At 44.4% G+C, this 19,725-nt stretch overlaps 1 protein-coding gene across 6 annotated transcripts in view; it reads left to right on the forward strand.

The window, feature by feature from the left end:
* LPP (LIM domain containing preferred translocation partner in lipoma) overlaps nucleotides 1–19,725 on the forward strand; it is a 444,446-nt gene that overhangs the window by 377,373 nt on the left and 47,348 nt on the right. For all 6 annotated transcript variants that reach the window (XM_034781639.1, XM_034781636.1, XM_034781641.1 and 3 more), the window contains one exon: nucleotides 3,603–3,772. In XM_034781639.1, coding sequence (XP_034637530.1) covers nucleotides 3,603–3,772 — 170 coding nt within the window. The remainder of the gene's footprint in view (nucleotides 1–3,602; nucleotides 3,773–19,725) is intronic.

A 19,725-nucleotide genomic window follows, 5' to 3' on the forward strand; every position in this document is an offset into this window, starting at 1 on the left:
TCATGCCATGCAGCCGTCCCGCAGGATCCCAGTTTACGCACAGACTTATGAAGACGTTTTTGGGCCCTTCAGCTCTCCCGTGTGACTGGGTCCAGCAGCACTTCTGTCTTCAGACCTAACAGTGAAAGCTGGGAACCACTAATAAATTAAGATGGGTTAGGCTCACATAGTACCTGGATGGGAATTTCTGTGGAAAAACCCGGAATGGCTGAAGCTACTGTGGGCTGGAGAAAGCTAGAACATCAGAAGTCCTGGAGGAAAACCTTAGGATCAACCAAGTACTTCCCTGGCCCCTGTAATAGTATGTGAGCACCTGGTTCAAATCCCTGCTCCAACTCAGGCAGTTGGTGGCTCAGCTGGGAAATGAACCCAGATTTCCCACATCCCAGTCCAGAGCCTTAACCGAGAAAGTACCCTGCAAATAGCTTGCTGTAGCAAATGAAAGTGACGCACTGGCCGGAGGAAGAGGTATATTCAAGTGCATGGGAACTGGCTGAATGATGAATGGAAGAAGGGGGAAAAATACGATGCGGCATGTTCCATTCACATGTTAACAAAGGAAACTGAGAAGTGTTTGCATAGACATTACATTACTCTGAGTCCAAATGCCTCATAAAAATGATACCGGATGATCACAGAACGGCACACTGGGGAGGTTAAATTCTCCTGGAGAATAGTCCCTCGGGAAGAACACTGTGTGAAGTAATACACTAATGGCTTTCAATTTCATGTTTTGTATAGAGAGATATTAACTGCTCCCCAGACATCACTTCTTATTACAGCAATGCTGCGTAAGCACTTTGGATGAGATCACTGAGCACTCTTGGCCTTGTCCACCCAGAGAAGGGAGGGTAACGGGGGGCTCTGTCATGTCACAGATGAAAAAGACCTTTTTAGTCCATTTCATCTGTCTCCTTGCTGCAGAGAGACTGCTCCATGGTCCTCGTTGTTAGGAAACTTTTCCACCGCTTTCTCACCACATACCGCACCCTAAATTACTCCTCTCCCAGCACGGCAAGGGACGGCCGTGTAAGAGGAAGCATAGTGAAGTGGTTAGAGCATGGGGCTGTGAATCAGGATACCAAGAGTGAATTATCTATAAAGTATCACAGGGGTAGCCATGTTAGTCTGGATCTTTAAAAAGCACCAAAGAGTCCTGTGGCACCTTATAGACTAACAAATGTATTGGAGCATAAGCTTTTGTGGGGGGATACCCACTTCGTCAGATGCATGCGTCTGACGAAGTGGGTATTCACCCATGAAAGCTTATGCTCCAATACATTTGTTAGTCTATAAGGTGCCACAGGACTCTTTGATCTACAAAGCTAAGCTTAAAGGGAAAAAAATCTATTTATTCCCCTGTGACAGGGTGAACTCACCCTGCACCGGATGGGGAAGGGTTAACTCCTCACAGTGGGTAGAGGAGGCCACGCCCTATGTCCCTACCGGGCATGCTCCAGGTATAGCAGCAGTATAAGAGGGAGCAGCCCGGCACAGTCTGGGCTGACTGCTGGAGAGGAAGGATGCTCCTTGCTGGCTCCTGCCCCGGAACCACTGGAGCCCTGGACCGTGGAAGTCAGAGGTCCAGGGCCCATTCAGTACTGCACTAGACGAGGTCTCCCCCACCCTGTCACATCCCCCCAGCTGGGCTTCCTAGTGTGCTCCTATCTGCTCTCTGACCTAGAGTATTCCCACCGGGTTGCACCGAGTGTAAGCTCTTTGTGGCGGGATCTGTATTATGTCCCTCACAGCACCAACTACACTGATGCATCTTCACAAATAAGAATGATTTGGGTTCCATTCCAAGCTCTCCTAAGAGCTCTCAAACGTCACCTTGCCCTCATCCTGAAGGGTCTTAAAGTGCCGCCCATGATTTATGTCCTGGATCCGCTTTACTTGCTGCTGAAACGCGCTTGCCCAGCACAACAGCACCATGCACTAGTTTGGGACAGGCGGTGAAGAAGCTGTAAGCGCACGGGTATTAATGTCATCATCTCTTCCGTGCACAGCAGTAGACAGTTCAGCCACCTGGACAATTGAGCAGGCAGATTTTTTATTAAACTTTACAGGGGTTTTAATTTTTAAGACAGATACACACGCGCCACTAAATTAGTGCCCGTTTTGTGGTTGGGTTATTTGATTATTTGAAAGGACATCTTTCAATTGAATGTGTGATACCATTTGAACAGCTATCTCCTGGCCATCGTCCTGCTCTCTTTGCATAGTCTTCACTTCCCTAGCAACCGTCTCACTCCACTTGCCAAGTCCCAAATGTGTGATGCAATATTGTCCCACTGTTCCCTTCTGCTCCCCCACCTGTCTATCCAGCCGTCGTCTCTTGTCTTGTATTTAAATTGGAAACCTTTGGGAAGAGGACCGTGATTTTGTTCTGCGTTTGTACAGCGCCTACCACCAGGTGGTCCTGGTCCATGACTGTGTCTTCTAGGTGCTATAGTAATACAAATTATAAATAATACTGTCTGACAAGACCCAAAAGGAGGGACACAGAAATTATTCTTGCAGGAAACTAGATATGTCCATGAAATCTCCTCCTTTAGTGGGGTTGAAACCTAAGCTTCTGTAAATTAGAGTGACCACATAGCAAGTGCGAATAATCAGGACACTTTTTTCGGGGGGGGGGGGGGTATAGTTGCCTTGTCGATACAAGACAAAGCCCCTAATATTGAGACAGTCTCGATTATATTGGGATGTCTGGTCACCCTACGGTAAATCTTTATTGCTCTGTTGAACTCTGTGGAATTATGCTGAATTTCACCAGCTGAGAACTTGGCACTATCTCTGTTCCATAATTCTGCATGTCTGAGCTAAATCATTATCCACGCTGAATGCTAGCGGTGTGGAACATCAGCAGTCAGCAGCGTGGAACAGCAGAGTGGGGCTGAAAGGAGCGATGTCCCTCGGAGCTGTGCTTGTCACTGCGTTGAGCACTCCCACCTTCCCCTTTTCAGCGCCTGTACACAGGCTTCTTTTCGGAAGTGCCCTTTCTCCTGAGCTAAGCAACTTCACTCAGCCTCCCTCCCCTTTCAAACATGCGTCCCACAAAGCACTTCTGCATCAACCTCTCCAAGCCCGGTCCGTTGTCCGTGCCTGCCGTGTCTTGTCTCTGTGTGTGCGCCCTGGATTGTCTGTTTCTGTAGAACTGTAAGCGCGCAGCGCAAGAGATAGGTGTTGCAATCTCCCTAGCCATTCAGTCCTTAATTTCTTTGTTGCGACCCCCACCAATGGTGCGCACTGCGTTGGCGGTTCCTGGGGTGAGAATGCAGGGAGCTGCATTGAGACTGCTCATGTAGACCACCAAACAGCCTCCCATAGGTGACGAGTGTTAGTCCCCATTGGTATGGGCTGCATTCGATGTGATGACATACAAGTGAAAGGCACCACAGCCTGGGGTCCGGCCCCAGAGCCATCTGATCCTCCAGAATGTGCAAATCTTTGCTAGGCATGAGATTGTTCTTTGCGGCTGAGGGCAGGAATTGTACATGACCATGTTGTGACATTGTATCTCAAGCTAGCACCCCGGAAACGCCATATTCACCACTTTGAGATAATTATGACATCTCTTCTCCTCTCTTTCCCCCCAGGCCGCTGTTCCCGTTGCGGTGAGAACGTTGTCGGGGAAGGCACTGGCTGCACCGCCATGGACCAAGTGTTCCATGTGGAATGTTTTACCTGCATGACCTGTGGCAACAAGCTCAGAGGCCAGCCTTTCTACGCGGTGGAGAAGAAAGCGTATTGTGAACCTTGCTACATCGTAAGTGCCGAGGCTCCTTTCCAACCTGAATACAAACCAACAGAGTTTAGACATCTGTCGATACTCCCCTCCCTACTGTAGATTGCAGCATTGCCATACAATTAAGGGTGAGCAACTCAACTTGCATAGAGTAAGAACAGACCCATCCATGATGTTCAGAAACAAGTTAAAAAAAAAATCCCCCTTTCCCTCTTGCACATGATTTCTGGTGTCCAGCCAAGCCTTGAAACAAACATGCCAAAATAGAAATAAGTTATTCTTGTGATAATCTCAGCCTGGCTGGGAAGAGAAGTAACAGCACTCTTAGGAGAAATCCCTGTTCCCAAAAGCTTTCCACTGTAAGAGACCTGATTCTGAAGTCCTTGGGTCAGCAAAACTCCCACTGAAGGAGGGGGGAGACTGAAGGATCACGATGTAACTTTGCAACCCCACAAGACGATAAAAGCCGCCGAACAGCATCCAAACTTTAGGCCCCATCCATTGCCCTTTGAAATCAGGAGGAGTCCATCAACCAGTTTCAAGGGCCTTTGAATCCAGATGCCTTTTGCGGTTCACCCATTACCCATTAAAGAGTCTGCATTTAGCATGCCCTGGTATTTTGACGGTTTGGGTGAAAAAATTAGTTATAATCCCTGTATTTAGAATAAGCGAAGCTGCAAAATATCGCAGAAAAATTCTGTGGAGATCAATGAATCATCTTTGTGTAGATTTCTCTCTAATTCCTAGAACCCTTTCTCTCAACACTGGCTTTTGTCAAACATCCCTCAGTTATATTTATTCTCCCCTAATTGCAAGGTGAGGGGCTACAGCCAGGGTAACTAAGCCCCCAACGTCGAGTTTCTTTTGCAAGCTGAGGAGCCCGTCCTGCAAGGAGCTGAGTGCCTCCCATGAGATGCTGAGCACCCCGCATTCACATTGATGTCAGTGGGGAAATGAGGGTTGGGCACTTCCCAGAATCAGGCCTTCATGAGACCCGGTATCTGAAACCCATTTGCTACTTGCTAAAAGCTTTAGTTCCTCGGTAACGTTCTTTCATCACTTTTTTATTATTTATTATCATTACTACTCATTACCAGAGCATGGTAACAATGCCTCATTATGCCTTGCCATTGCGACATGTCCTTTGCAGTGGGATTATCGCTAAAGTGTTGAATGCAATAATGGAGGATTGATGCTGCCTTATTTACAGTGGCAATGGTGGATGGTCCCGGTTAATTGGCTCTTAAAAACTAAATGATTTTTTGATTGAATATGTGCTTTTAAACCATTTCTCCTTTTAATGTTAGCATTAAAATTATTGTGCCATCAAATCTTTAAGGTTAATTTTGTGGCACGTGTGTTGGCCCTTGGGAGGAGACCATAATTCATTGCAAGGTGTATCGTAATACACTTGGGGCAGTGCTTTATATCACTGAAGTTAAATGTCTCATTGACTTCGGGCTGGGATCTGCTAGGAGGTTCATACTATTTTTTTTTTAAACCAGGGATGATTTCTTCACTGCGCATCTGCTTTAGTTTGGGAGAACATCTGCATTAGCCACTGTAATAATAGGTTGAGATTATTTAATCCTATTACTTATACACTTCATTAGCCTGAGTGAATTGTTGGCAAGGGTTCAGTAAACTTCCTACGTTGGGAGATAAAAGGATGAGAGGAAAAATACAGAAGGATTCTGTTCATCTTCTTTCAAATTTATCTTCTATCTTTTTAAGGGATAAAGCAATGATAATTGCTTGGCTGCTTCTGCAATAGTAAATTCCACACTACAGCTTTGAACACAGACGAAAGGATAAACTTTTTATTTTTATAGCTTCTTTGAAATGATTAGGCAAAAAAAAAAAAAAAGTGTCCTTTAAATGTTCACCTGCACAAGCCACAAAAAAAGAAGCTTAAAGGCCTGGCACAAAACACTCCCGGGAATCCAGTCTGTTGCTGATGTGAAAACAACATTAATGGCGTTACATACCCATAGCATGACATAAATAGGGGCAGTGATTTTAAACATCCAGATGGGGAAACTGGAGTCAAGAGTTTGACATCTGATTCAGCAAAGCCCTTAAGCATGTGCTGGACTTTAAGCCCGTGCCTAAGTCCCATTGTCTGACCTTGTCTGAAATGGCACATAAGCATATATTTTCAAAACATGCCTAGCTGACTTCAGAGCCTACGTGCCATTTCAAAAGCAACTCCGGAGTCCAAGTCTCCTTGAACGTCAGTTTCACACTATGTGCTTTGCTGCGTTGGGGCCTGAATGATGTGCCCAGGGCTGCACGGCAAATCAGCGACTGAACCAGGCTTAGAAAGTAGAGGCCAAATTCTCAGCTGGCATAAATGAGCATAGCTCAGGAGAGCTACCGCAATTAACACCACCGGAGGTTCCGGCCCCAGGAATTCTTGGCTTCTGTTCCAATACTCAAACCACTAAACCAGGCTGCCTCTCTGAGATGAAAGAAGACAAAAAAGTGTTTGCCTCATCCAGATTTATAAACCAGGAACTGTTTGCTCTTCTGATAGTTCGCTCTGAGTGATTGCACCATGCGTGTCTGCATAGTCAGGCCACAGGCAAATAAAATGTTTTTGAACAATTAAAAATTGGCAAATGTTTCCGATGTTACTCTTGTGGTGGGGGAGCAGTAGTGAAGCCATAGTTAAGGTTGCAACAGAAATTATGTTTAATTGGTCAATATCAGTGATCTGGTGTTTAAAAAAGAAGTGAGTAAACTAACCTAAACTAAAGTACATATTCCCCCAGTGAGAAGTTGGTAAACTCCAGTTACCCATGTTTACCCTATGCTACTGGTCAATATTGACGATAAAAGCCTGCAAAGGTATCTCTCTGTTTGTTTATCATTGCCCCTCTTAATGCAAAATGTTCAAACAGGGTCAGGTCCAAAACCTACTGCAGTCACTCACCCCTTGAAACAATTCCTTATCCCCATCTCAGAAAAAAAATGCCACCCGGGTCTTGAGAACTTGAGTTTGACCCTAGAATTAGTTCCTAACTTTTAAACACCCAAACGAGAGCATTTAATACAGACCGACGACTATTGCATTGCAATTGCTAAATGCTACAAATGCATTTTTAATTCTGTTGCTCATGCTTTTGCTCAGTATTATTCATTTTATTCCTAAAACACCACCAACCTCCCTCCATCAAGACACCTGCGGTCAGTTAAAAGCAGTTGTGATAAGCGAAGTGTTACCATCGGGCAATGTGTCACTCCCTATCACTACTACAGTCAATCTAACCCCTAAAATCTGACAATATGTCTCCGATCTAACTAGACCCTCCGATACGTGAGCCATGTAGCGCGGCTACAATCTGTTGTCAATGTTAATATACTTTTTCCCCCTTACAGAGCAATTTACTGCCAAAAGCCTTTGGTTTGCTTGCTCGGTATTTGGGGGAAGTTTTTGCATTGGGCTTCGTATAAAGAAGAGGTTAAGGGGAATATTGCAAACATTGTCATAAAAGATTGAAGAGCAAGATGTTAGAGCCGTGCCAGCTGTCTCCTTTCCAACTACAGTATTACCATAAGGACTGAACGCAAGGTTAGCCAGATATACTGGTCTGGCAGGGGATGCTGCTGTTTTGCAAATGGGAGTGTTTTTTGATGTCCTGATGACTTTCTCTGGGACATGGAAATTTCCTTGCATTCTTCATCCCTGCTTCTTGGCAATCACTCCCCGGTTGTAACAGTGAGTGATAAACGATCTGTAGGGCCAAGTCCTGAGAGATGCTGAGCACCTGTCGTTGCCACTGCCGGCAATAAGATGTTGAGTACCCTTCCAGGATTTCCCTCTGTTGTATGAGTGTCAAGGTCACCAAGTATCGGGCCTTGATGGAGCTGGCTGGGTGCCTTGGGGAAGAGGATGGGAGAAAGCGTAAAGAATTCTTCAGGCAAACCGGAAATATTCAGTAGTCAAAGCCGAGGGCCCTCAGAGAAGAACATCAGAAATGAGGGGCCTGGAACCAACGAGCAGTGAAATAACAAAAGAGCAAAGTTGTCATGAGCCAGAGCTGCCCTTCCGTTTTTAACAACTCTACCTAGAACTGGGGAAGTCACACGGTGCTGTATTTCAGGCACCGGGCCAAAACTCCGGAGATTTGGGTTCGATTCCTGCTTCAGCTGCAGGCTCCCCTATTTTCTCTTTCTGTGTTGTCAACTTTTCTCTTTCCTGGTGTTGTCAACTTCCCTGGAGAAATCGCTTAGGGTAAAAAAAAATGTAAAATCACTCAGGAGACTGTCCCATTAATTTTCAGTGGGCCTTGAACTCTTAAGGTGTATTAGGTGAATGTGGTTTTGAAAGTATTCCCCTAATCTTTCTGTGCCTCAGTTCCCCAGTGGTAAAAATGGAATAATAATACTCCCTTTCTCCCGCCATTTGTCTGTCTTGTCCTTCTCAATCGTAAGTGGCTCTGTCTCCTGCAGTATGTTTGCATAGCACAGCGGGGCCTACATTTAGTGTGTTGGTGATTTTTTTTGCAGGAGGTCACGCTTGATGGTCTGGTGGTTCCTTCTGGCCTTGGATTCTGAGGCTACATCTACACTACAGGGGGGGGATCGATTTAAGATACGCAAATTCAGCTACGCGAATAGCATAGCTGAATTCGACGTATCACACCCGACTTACCCCACTGTAGGGACGGCGGCAAAATCAACCTCTGCGGCTTCCCGTCGACGGCGCTTACTCCCACCTCTGCTGGAGCCCGAGAGGTCGATTTCTACCCGCCGATTCAGGCGGGTAGTGTAGACCTAGCCTGAATCTGCTCCCATTGAAATCAATGGCAGAACTCCCATTAATTTGGATGGGAGACGTTAGACCAGTGCTGATTGCTTCTGAGAGAGAGGGGCCTGTGAAGTAACGTTAGCGTGCACAGATCTCAAGTCTGAGGTCAATCCCCACTGTAAAATTACATCTGTCTTTTAAAAGAATTCTAAATCATGTATGTAGATATTTCAGCACGAATTTAGCGACAACGTAACAATTTAAATTGGACAAGAAAAGAGAAGCTATAATTTAAAGAATGTTTTATGATTTTTTTTAAGCCCTTTATTCTTGTTTTTGTCAAGCGACATATTGAATTTGAGAGTAATTTATGGAAAGTGTTGCCTGTGTGGTGTTGCGAGTGCTCCGCAATTTGAATTTAAACTGCTCAATGGGATCATTAAGACTATTATGCATGTTTTCCCAAAGAGTTTGAATTCAAAGTGACAACTCGAACAGAAATATAAAGTCGTGCACTCCTTAAATCATGGAATGGGTTTGTCCTCAAAGAATTTAATTGAGATCAGCATTATTCTGTACGCCCTATTTTAGGAGCTGCTGCTAATGTAACGTGATGCCCCTGAGTGGATTGTCAGCAGTGGGAATTGAACTTGAGATGTCAGGCTCTAAAAGACCCAGCTCTGTTAGCTAAGGCTGTAGCGGGCTCATCAGCATCCATCGTTGGCCCAGCCACCACTAGGGGGAACAGACTGCCACACCCCGGCGGCATGGGTTACACTAGTACGCAGCAGTTGCTAGGGTTGCCAGTTTCGGTTGGATGTATTCCTGGTGGTTTCATCACATGGTGTAATCTTTAATTCCCGATGAATCTAGAATTCAGGACAATCCTGGAGGGCTGGCAGAACTGGTGCAGCCAGGTTATAAGACAAAGCAGCTTCTGGAGCTGCTGTGGTTTACTCCAGGGACCTCCGGTAGCTCCAGAGTCCAGAGGGTGCAAAAATGGAAGAGGTAATAGTCACTGTGCCAGCACCTACCCCTAGGAACCTTTGCATGTTTGTTCAGAGCTAGGAAAGTTTGTTGATCCCGTCTTGCCCTTCCCAGTCATCTGACAGCTTAGAAGAGTGGGAGGGGAAGAGATAAAGTGAATATTTTGTTTCTAGACAAAATGAAACGAGTATTTTTCCCTTTTCTTTTTAAAATAAATAGTCTCCTTTCGAGTGTGTGGCTCTAAAAAAGAGACTGTGGGGGTGATGAGAGTACTATGCGGTAACTCCTCTATAGAGAAGCACGTGGGTCATTATAGAGAGGACAAGGACCAATTATACTCATTAGCCAACAAGGACAGAACAAGCTGTCCATGTGCTGAAGCTGCAGCGGGGAAAATGCCAGGAGAATGTGACGGAAAACTTCATAACACGGGGCCTTGCCAAGAGTGGTGATGGGATCACCTTGGCTGGGGATTTTCAAAGCCAGACTGGACACCTATCAATGAGGGGTGGTTTGAGGATAATGAGATCAATCTGTTTGCAATGCAGCAGGATGTGCTTGGACATCCCTCTGAAAATCCTTATTTCCACAGGCATGAGAATAGGGCCAGACCCTGTCTGCAGGCTGCCTTTTGAGACAAAGCAGGGGGGGATGTGTTAGCCAAATGCACATAATCCCAGATTAAACTCTCTCCCTACCTGCTAGAGCTCTGGGAGGAGGTGGTGCTGTCCAGTTAGCTCCGGAGTCCAGCTAGCAGAGGGCTTCGTGCTTCAAGGTGGGGAGCGATGTGGCTCCTTTTAACAGGAGCAGCATACTTGCCCCCGGCTTGTGTACTCTGCACTGTGCAGCATACCACCCCCGCCCTCTGGGCAGCAGCCCCTACTTCTTGGAGGTTGGAGCCCTGAGAGCTGGTTGTTTGTTTAGATCATTTCCTTTAGTGTTTAAACCTGCCCCCGTCCCAGGCTCTGGTCGCCCCTACACAGACCTCCTGCAAAAAGATGGAAATATCAGGGGGAGGCACGTTTTCATTGCTGGGGAGCCCTTGACTCTGCAAATCCCTTCCAGGCCGGTTTGACAGAGCCCGGCTCTTTTGCCCCTTGCTGCAGGGGGGGCAGGTTGCTTTCTAGGGAAGCTCTGTTCTCTTACTAAGCCGTGGACCCTCTGTTTGCTCTTTCAGCATTTTATAATTTAGGTGCATTTTACAAATTTAAAAAAAAGACGTGGCAGGCAATGATTTGAGACACCCTGTTCAGAAAGGCCCTAACATTAGAAATGTTGGAGGCAGATGTTCTCTCTGTCACAGAAGTAGAATGAAGTGGTCAGGGACAAGCTGCTGTCCTGCAGTGTTAAACGACCACGTCTCCTCGGCTGGATTTCCCACCCAGTGGGGTGAGTTCCAGTCAATAACATTTCCTGTAAGGACAACACCCTCCCTTTCGGCTGGACCGGTGGGATTTTACAGGTCCAGGACTGTGCCGCTGCTAAAGGATTGTTCTTCAATACATGGCACTGACTGCAGCTGCTCCCGGTTGTGCAGAGAGATTGCGGCTTAGGTGTCCTAGCTCGGGTGTCCTGCTGCTAGCAGACTGGTATGCTGCGATGGCAGACGTGCCGGAGAGAATCATCGCATTCATCGGAATCCATGTGGCATGGGAAGAATTTCTCTCTCCTTTAAAAGAAAACACTGACCCGTAAGGAGGTGAGGCAGGCTCAGTGCTCCAGGCACTCACATAGGCCTGTTTTTATTGGAGCTGCCGCCTCCTGTCACCAAACCACCTGTGTTTCTCCCCCTTTGTCGTTATTCCAGTAGCACCCAGAGCCCGCACTAATACTGGACCTGGTTGTGCTGAGCAAACACAGTGAGAGACAGTCCCTGCCCCAAAGAACTCCCAGTGCAAACAGCCCCGGGTGGGGGAGAAGGTGGATTGTTATCCCTAAGGCCCAGAGAGGTTCAGTGACTTGACTTGCCCAGGGTCACACAGAACCAGGAACAGAATCCAGCCCGTCTCAGTCCCAGTGCGGTGCCCATCATGCTGACCAATATCGTCTCATTGTTTCCGTACACTCCCTCCATCTGTCTCTTGTGTTATCCTTAGATTATCAGCTCCTCGGGGCAGGACCGTCTTTTTGTTCCGTGTGTGGACAATGGCTAGGCTCATGTGCGCAATGGTAATAGAAATCATTAACCACAAGCCCGACTGTCCTCCACCGTCTCTGTCCTTTTGGAACCCGGGACGCTCTGCTGCTTTAAGCGAGGGACTCTCTCTCTCCTTCAGGGGCGTGCAGCTGCAAGCGCAGTGGGGCTCTGACCCCTCACTAGGGTGATATACATCAGAATGTGTGCGGGAGGGCTACGGGAGAGTGCTCTGCAGGTGCGGCAGGCGGGGAGGCGGTGTGACAGGATGGCATGTTATCAAGTGTTAATCATTGCTCATCCATCGCGCGTTGTTCTTGCCTTTCGTTTAAAATAGATAAGAGAGAATTATTTTAAGGGGGTGTTGATTTTCATAACTGCATGTGTAAAAGGTGCATTTATCATCTGTGTGTGTGTAATTCCATCCAGTCTGTGGTATTTAGCCAAGGGGGCTATAAAGAAAGATAATGGCATTTAAACCAGTTAATTCAGTTCTGAAAACCTGGTCTTGAATCAATAGGGGGTTCATTTTTTGCCTTTGGTTTAAGGGGGGGGGGGGGGGGAGGGGGGGGGGTTGGTTGCTTTGCACTTGGGCCAATACATTAGCATTGTACCACTGACCTTGTTAATAGCCAGAGTTACTGGTTAAAGGCCTTTGACCTGCCGCTGCTCCTTGCTAACGATGCTTTGAGTGTTCCAGCTGCCCTGCCTTTTCATAGTATGGATTTAGCAGGTCTGATTGATCCTTACCCAATTTTTTCAGAGAACAAAGAGTCTCACCTCTCTCTGAGCAAAAATGCCCTCCTACTTTGCCAACCTCATGGCCAGGGAAGAGCGGAAAAGTAGAGCATGGCCTTTGTGAATGCTGCTTCAGTCAGACGCTTTGTTGACGCCTCAGCAAAAGGAGCTTCGCTTTGGGAGAAAGTTCCATCTTTGAACTGATCCTGCCTCCAGAAGGGCTCTGTTTTTGGCGCTCGGCAGCATTGGTTCGACTGCATGCAATGTTTGTTTGCAGTAGAGGAAACCGTCTGACTTGCCACCGTACACACGCAAACCCCAATGGGTTTGGTAGATTTCTAGTTAGAAAAACAGCATAATGCCAGCGAAGGGAAAGGACAACAAACAGTGACGGTGACAAGAGGAAAAGTTTATTGATTCTAAGCTGTATCGCGAGTGCTGGCTGCACATCGAGGGAGAAAGCACATTCCAAGTGCATCTGCCCTTCCCCCTCAGCTGCACTGATTACAAAGCTGTGGGCCAAGAATAATATTGACAGAAAAAGTAAATCATCCACTTGGGCTTTTTACCAGAAGGAAGACCAGATTACATGTGGAGTTTAATTCTTAGCCTGAGTTTTGCCAGGGATAAGAAGTTATTGCATGCTGTGCATGTAGCAGCTCTCATTGCTAGCGGAGAACATGATGGTAGATCAACCAACAAGACCTATAGTGTCTATAATTGTCACTCGTCAGTGTCAAGAAAACCACCTGCATATGCGGCGACAGCTATCCTATTGTGGGAGACCCGGGCTTGGTAGGTGGGATCTGTCATAATGCCAAGAAGGTTTAAGGCATATGGCGTAGTTTGCATAGCTTTGCCCTTGTTGTTCCCTGGCTTGTTCTCCTTTGTGTAATGCATTTCCCACGGAACATTTAGTTTAGATGCCGCACATGGTTTTTCACAGGGATTCTGCCTTTTACCCTGTTGCACGCAGTGAGAGTTGGATTGACCTTAAGTACTGTAAGGAAGTGAAATGGGTTTGCTCGGGGACTCAGAAATCTGTATGACCTCTTTACTACATGGCCCTGGCTTCAGATACTCCCACTTGGATAGTAAATGTATCCAATGTTTTCTTCGAGGGTTATGGATTTATTTTTTTAACAGCAATCACATATAAGACATGGTTTTGACTCCTAGACTTTAAGGCCGGAAGGGACAATCATGATCATCTCATTGACCTCCTGCACGTCACAGGTCACGGAACCTCACCCACCCACTGCTGTAGTAAGCCCATAACCTCTGGCTGAGTTCTGAAGTCCTCAAATCATCATTTAAAGACTGCAAGTGACAGAGAATCCACCACTTTCTCTGGTTCAAACCAGCAGGTGACCCATGCCCCACGCTGCAGAGGAAGGTGAAAAACCTCCAGGGTCTCCTTGGGGAAAATTCCTTTCCAACCCCAAATATGGCGATCAGTCAGATTCTGAGCATATGGGACACCTGGGCCCTCCCCATCTGGTGTCCCATCTCCAGCCATTGGAGATATATGCTAATAGCAGTCACAGATGGGCCATGTGCAACTGTCGGCAGTCTCATCATACCGTCCCCTCCATAAACGTATCAAGCTCAGTCTTAAAACAAGTTAGGTTTTTCGCCCCCACTTACTCAATTGAGGGCTCTTCCAGAACTTTACCTTTCTGATAGTTACAAACCTTCACCTAATTTCAAGCCTAAACTTATCAATGGCCAGTTTATAGCCGTTTGTTCTTGTGCCAACATTGGCCATTAACTTAATTAACTCCTCTCCCTCTCTGGCATTTAGCCCTCTGATGTATTTATAGAGAGAGATCAGATCTCCCCTCAACCTTCCTTTGGTTAGGCTAAACAAGCCAAGCTCCTTAAGTCTCCTCTCGTAAGGGAGGTTCTCCATTCCTCGGATCATCCTGGTAGCCCTTCTCTGCACCTGTTCCAGTTTGAAATCAGCTTTCTTACATGTGGGAGACCAGAGCTGCACACAGGATTCCAGATGAGGTCTCACCAGTGTATAATGGTACTAACACTTCCCTGTCTCTACTGAAAATATCTCGCCTGATGCATCCTAGGATTTTATTAGCTGTTTTCATGGCTGCATGACATTGGCAGTTCGTGGTCATCTTGTGATCGACCAATAACCCAGGTCTTTCTCCTCCGCTGTTGCTTCCAACTGATTCATCCCCAGCTTCCAGCAAAAATTCTTGTCATTAGTCCCTAAGTGCTTGATGCTGCACTATTAAATGTTGTCCCATTTCTATTACTCCAGTTTTCACAGTCATCCAGATCTTTGTGTATGATATTCAGGTTTTCCTCCTGTATTGGCAATACCTCCCAGTGTTGTCATCCACAAACTTTATTAGCGTAGGGTTCTATGGGGAGATTGAAAGTATCTTCCAGAAAGTGATGGGGTTTGGAGAAGAGCTTTTCAGTTATTTTCATTTACTGGCTGGCCGAGTTAATTTGTTACCATGCAGTGTTAAAGCCAGACAACACTTCTTAAATTAGTAAATATTTCCTTTAGAAAGCCACTGTGACCGGACATATTTTAGGAGGCAAAGTAAAATTACAGCAATGTTCTCTACTCTGTTTGAGTAACTTTTAAACTTTTTTTAAAATTAAATGTGCTGCCAAATATTTATCTTCTGTCATGAAAAGAAAAATATTTGTTTGATGTTCTATTCTCCTTGGCATTTAGCTGTTACTTGGAGCTCTCAAAAGTCTCTGTATTCCCCTAGCATGGTGACAGGTTTCAGCGGGGTAGCTGTGTTAGTCTGAATCAGCAAAAACAATGAGGAGTCCTTGTGGCACCTTAGAAACTAACAAATTTATTTGGGCATAAGCTATTCCTCCGTTGGTATTCACCCCTTCTTGTCAACCTTTGAGAATAGGCCACTTCCACCTTAATTGAATTGGCTCGTTAGCACTGACCCCCCACTTGGTAATGCAACTCCCATCTTTTCATGTGCTGTGTATTTATACCTGCTACTGTATTTTCCACTCCATGCATCTGATGAAGTGGGTTTTAGCCCACGAAAGCTTATGCCTAAATAAATGTGTTAGTCTCTAAGGAGCCGCAAGGACTCCTCATTGTTTTGGTATTCCCCTAAAGACTTAATGTAGGTCACTGATAGTGAGATTGTGGCCCTTACGTAGAACTGCAGTCTGTGTAGGCCTGGATTCAGCAAAGCACTTAAGCAAGGGCTTAAACTCCATTGGCTTCAGCACACGGTATTAGGCCCATCAATTGGTCTGATGTGCACAGAAAAGCTTTTTAAGCCGTTTCCAGAGATTTAGAGAACATTTGAGTCGCAGCTTCACTCAGAGTTCTATGCAATTGGCTTCACTGTAACTAAGGCAACAGGGTTTAAAGGTGAAGGGATACAAAAACAGGGACTGTATACGGCACAGCCTTGCAAACACGACTGAGCGGAGCACTCATTACAGTAATGGGATTACCCACAATACTGAGCACCAGTCTTGGTAGCATATGCAGGATCAAACCTAAAGATTTTTTAAAAAATCTTTCTGAAACATTTCTAAAGTGGTTAATTCTGCTTCAGGAAAACTCAAGTGGCTTCTAAAGAATCCCTGGCCATCAGGGGCACTCAGGTGTCAACTACTATTGTATAGCACCAATGTGATCATCTGGTCTCACCCCCTCTATGACACTGGCCAGAGAACTTCCCTGAATTAATTCCCATTTGAACTCAAGCAGATCTTTTAGAAAATCCTCCTATCTTGATTTTAAAATGGCCAGTGATGGAGAACCCACCGGAACCCTTGGTAGATTGTTCCAGTGGTTAATTACCCTCGCTGTTAAAAGTCCGTGCCCTGCTTCCAGTCTGAATTGGTCTAGCTTCAACTTCCAGCCGTGACCTCACCTGAGACCTTTTTGCTGAAAAGAGACCATTCCCGTTTTAAAACAAGAGAGTCCAGAGGTGCTCTGTTGCCTCTGACAGGTTTTCTTTCACTCTGGCGTGGCAATAAGATTAAAGTTTTATGGCAATATCACCACTATCCTAAGAAGAAAAATAATTATCATCATAAAACCTTTCCTTTCTGCCAGTTAGATTTCAAACTCTTTTCTGCATCTGTTAATACAATCCTTAATTCACTTGGAACATTTTACTGTCACTTCAGATATGTTTAATCAGATAGAATTATTGCCCTAATATTCTCTTAATCTTTGTATTTCATACATGCACCATATCACCCCCACCCCCACATTCCTTACAGAGCATATTTTTGCACGGAAGTCAGTCTTGAGATCATGTGAAAAATCAAAGAGCTTTAGCCTGAACCCTGCTCACATCCACTGAAGTGTCTTTCATGCCCTATTAATTACTTTAATGGAGACATGCTGCTTTAAGGGAGTTCTTTATTAATACCACTAAATCTTTTTTTATTGTTGTTTAAACACTTTTTCTTTCCATCATGTAGATGTATTTAATCCTTTCCGTCTTTAAAATAGATGAGTGCATAACGCCACATAAAATATTTTGACACTTCTATTTTACATTCTTCGGCCGGGGGGGCCAGGGCATTTTGTTCTTTGGAATGTTCTCTTTTGCTTGATGTATCTATATTTTAGCATAAGTGATGGGGTAGTAAAAGGGACATCCTCCCTGGAAGGAAAAAAAGTCACATCCTTATGTATGTTACTAATAATATGTTAGCTTATTATACGGAAGGAACTTTAAACACCAGATTGACTTCTTGCTACGTGTGCTGTGAGGTAGGTTTGCTGTTGGCTCTTTGGTCTTCTGGGACATTGAAACTAGAACGGTCAGTTTGGCTTTCAGGTTGTCAGCACAAAGCTGTTATTCAGGAAAACACTTAACCCTGTGTTCTAATCTGGTCCATTCCTCTCCTGGACAGCAGCTAGCGGTGTGTGTATATTCTGCCTGGGACAGGAACGCGTTCATTAATCAGGACCTTAGATTGGGTTATCCAGCACGTAGGGCTTGTCTCTTAAGGTTGTTACCTCTGAGCTACAACAGAAATGGGACATCTGGACTGATCCTGAGCCCATCAAACTGAACAGCTGGCAGTGTACTGAGCACCCTTACAGATTTCCCAGAACTGCCAGCTCAAAAAAGTAACAATCCTGCGAAAATCTGGTGGCAATCCTACTGTCTGTACCTAAAAGTTATATGGTGTTAACTATACATATAATTTGATACAAACCCTCCTAGTGAAATAGTTATACTGGAAAAATGTTTGTGTAGACCAGACCTAATACTGGATTTTAATACACTGCATATATTAATTTTTCAAAGATGTATCTTGTTTGTTGAAAATGTTTAGATTCAAACTGATTAAAAAAAACTACATTGGGACATTGGGTGGAATTTTCAAAAGCATCTAAGTGATTTAGGAACCTGACTGCCACTCTAGATTGATTTAAATCACCAATTTTAATCATGATTTAATCAGCAAGCAGGAAACCTTGATTTAAATAGTCAATTTTTAAATTTGTTTTGCATTTGTGCTTTTTAGTTATATTCTTAAAGAAAGGTTGAGTCTCACTGGTTGGTATAATTTGGTATTTCGTTTTGCTAACCAGGAGGATTCACTATATCTCTCTATATTTTTTAAGTAATGATATCACTTATTCAAATTTTTGATATTTACAGTTTTTTAAATTGCTAGAAAATGGTGGATGACACATTCTTATTTATTAGAAGATGATTCATAGAATCATAGACTATCAGGGTTGGAAGGGACCTCAGGAGGTCATCTAGTCCAACCCCCTGCTCAAAGCAGGACCAATTCCCAACTAAATCATCCCAGCCAGGGCTTTGTCAAGCCTGACCTTAAAAACCGCTAAGGAAGGAGATTCCACCACCTCCCTAGGTACCCATTTCAGTGCTTCACCACCCTCCTAGTGAAAAAGTTTTTCCTAATATCCAACCTAAACCTCCCCCATTGCAACTTGAGACCATTACTCCTTGTTCTGTCATCTGCCACTACTGAGAACAGTCTAGATCCATCCTCTTTGGAACCCCCTTTCAGGTAGTTGAAAGCAGCTATCAAATCCCCCCTCACTCTTCTCTTCTGCAGACTAAACAATCCCAGTTCCCTCAGCCTCTCCTCATAAGTCATGTGCTTCAGCCCCCTAATCATTTTTGTTGCCCTCCACTGGACTCTTTCCAATTTTTCCACATCCTTCTTGTAGTGTGGGGCCCAAAACTGGACACAGTTAATTTTTTACTCATGATTTGTGTCAAGCTGCATTGGATAGAAATGGGAATTCCAATTAAAAGTGCACGAAAACATCATGTTAACATTCTTTTTTATTAAATAAATAAAATGATCTTAAATGTGCTGGCTACATAAGAAAAACATGTTTTGCATTTAAAACTAATGTATTAAATAAATGAAGTATCTGTAGTCAGTCAATTGAACTAGTTGTTTCTAGTCATCGTGTCCTTCAAGATTTTAGAATTAATAGATCTCATCCTCTCATTCCAAGTTTTTATTCATAGTTTGGAAGAGGAGAACAAACTTTCCTGCTTTTTCAACTCCCAGCTGGTTGTTCTGCATTGAATGAACTATTCATTGAACTAAACTAGTTGAACAAACTGAAATGAAGAAATATTCTTTCTGTACCTGCAGAAAAGACTGCTGCTGTCAAAAGTTGATTTAGTGTTTCGGCAAACTCTGGTTCCAGGTGCTTAGCCAGTGACTGCCACCAGTTCACTGGTCTGACTTTCTATAATACTGCAGCAGAAAACATGTACTGCTTTTAAATATTACTCTTTTATTTAATTCAAATTATTTTAATAAATTATTGTATGTTCAGCCTTAACATTAAAAAATCTGATTTTAATAAAAAAAATCTCATTTTTTTAATGTTGTTGGTTTTTTATATCATAGTTTTTATCCACTCTGCTCCTTAAGGGCCTAGGTCACTTTTGAAAATTGGACTTAGTTGCCTGAAAATTTTACCTCTAATTTATTGAACAGCCATTGCTGATCATTTCCTGCATTTAAGATCTATGAAGAACCTTGGTTGAGTTTTAAAAGAAAATCAAACAAAAATGAATTATTGCAGTACATTATCAAAGAATTTCTTTTGGCTTAGAAATGTCCTTACGTGTTTGAATAGGTTTTTACATTGTGTATGCCCGTGTAATGTCCATACAGGTTTCTCACGGCCTCTATGGAGTCTGGTCTGACAAGTGTTTGTCACTAGTGCACTTAACTTTAGCTGGGCAAAGCTTTTTGTTTGGGAAGGGTATTGTAACTGCAACAACACATAGTGAAATATAAAGGCAAGAGTAAAATTGTGGGACTTCCTGACATTTTAAAATAAGCAGCTGATCAAATCTTTGGACCCAAGTA

The sequence above is a fragment of the Trachemys scripta genome, chromosome 9 (assembly GCF_013100865.1).
Source record: "Trachemys scripta elegans isolate TJP31775 chromosome 9, CAS_Tse_1.0, whole genome shotgun sequence".
Lineage (NCBI taxonomy): Eukaryota > Metazoa > Chordata > Testudines > Emydidae > Trachemys > Trachemys scripta.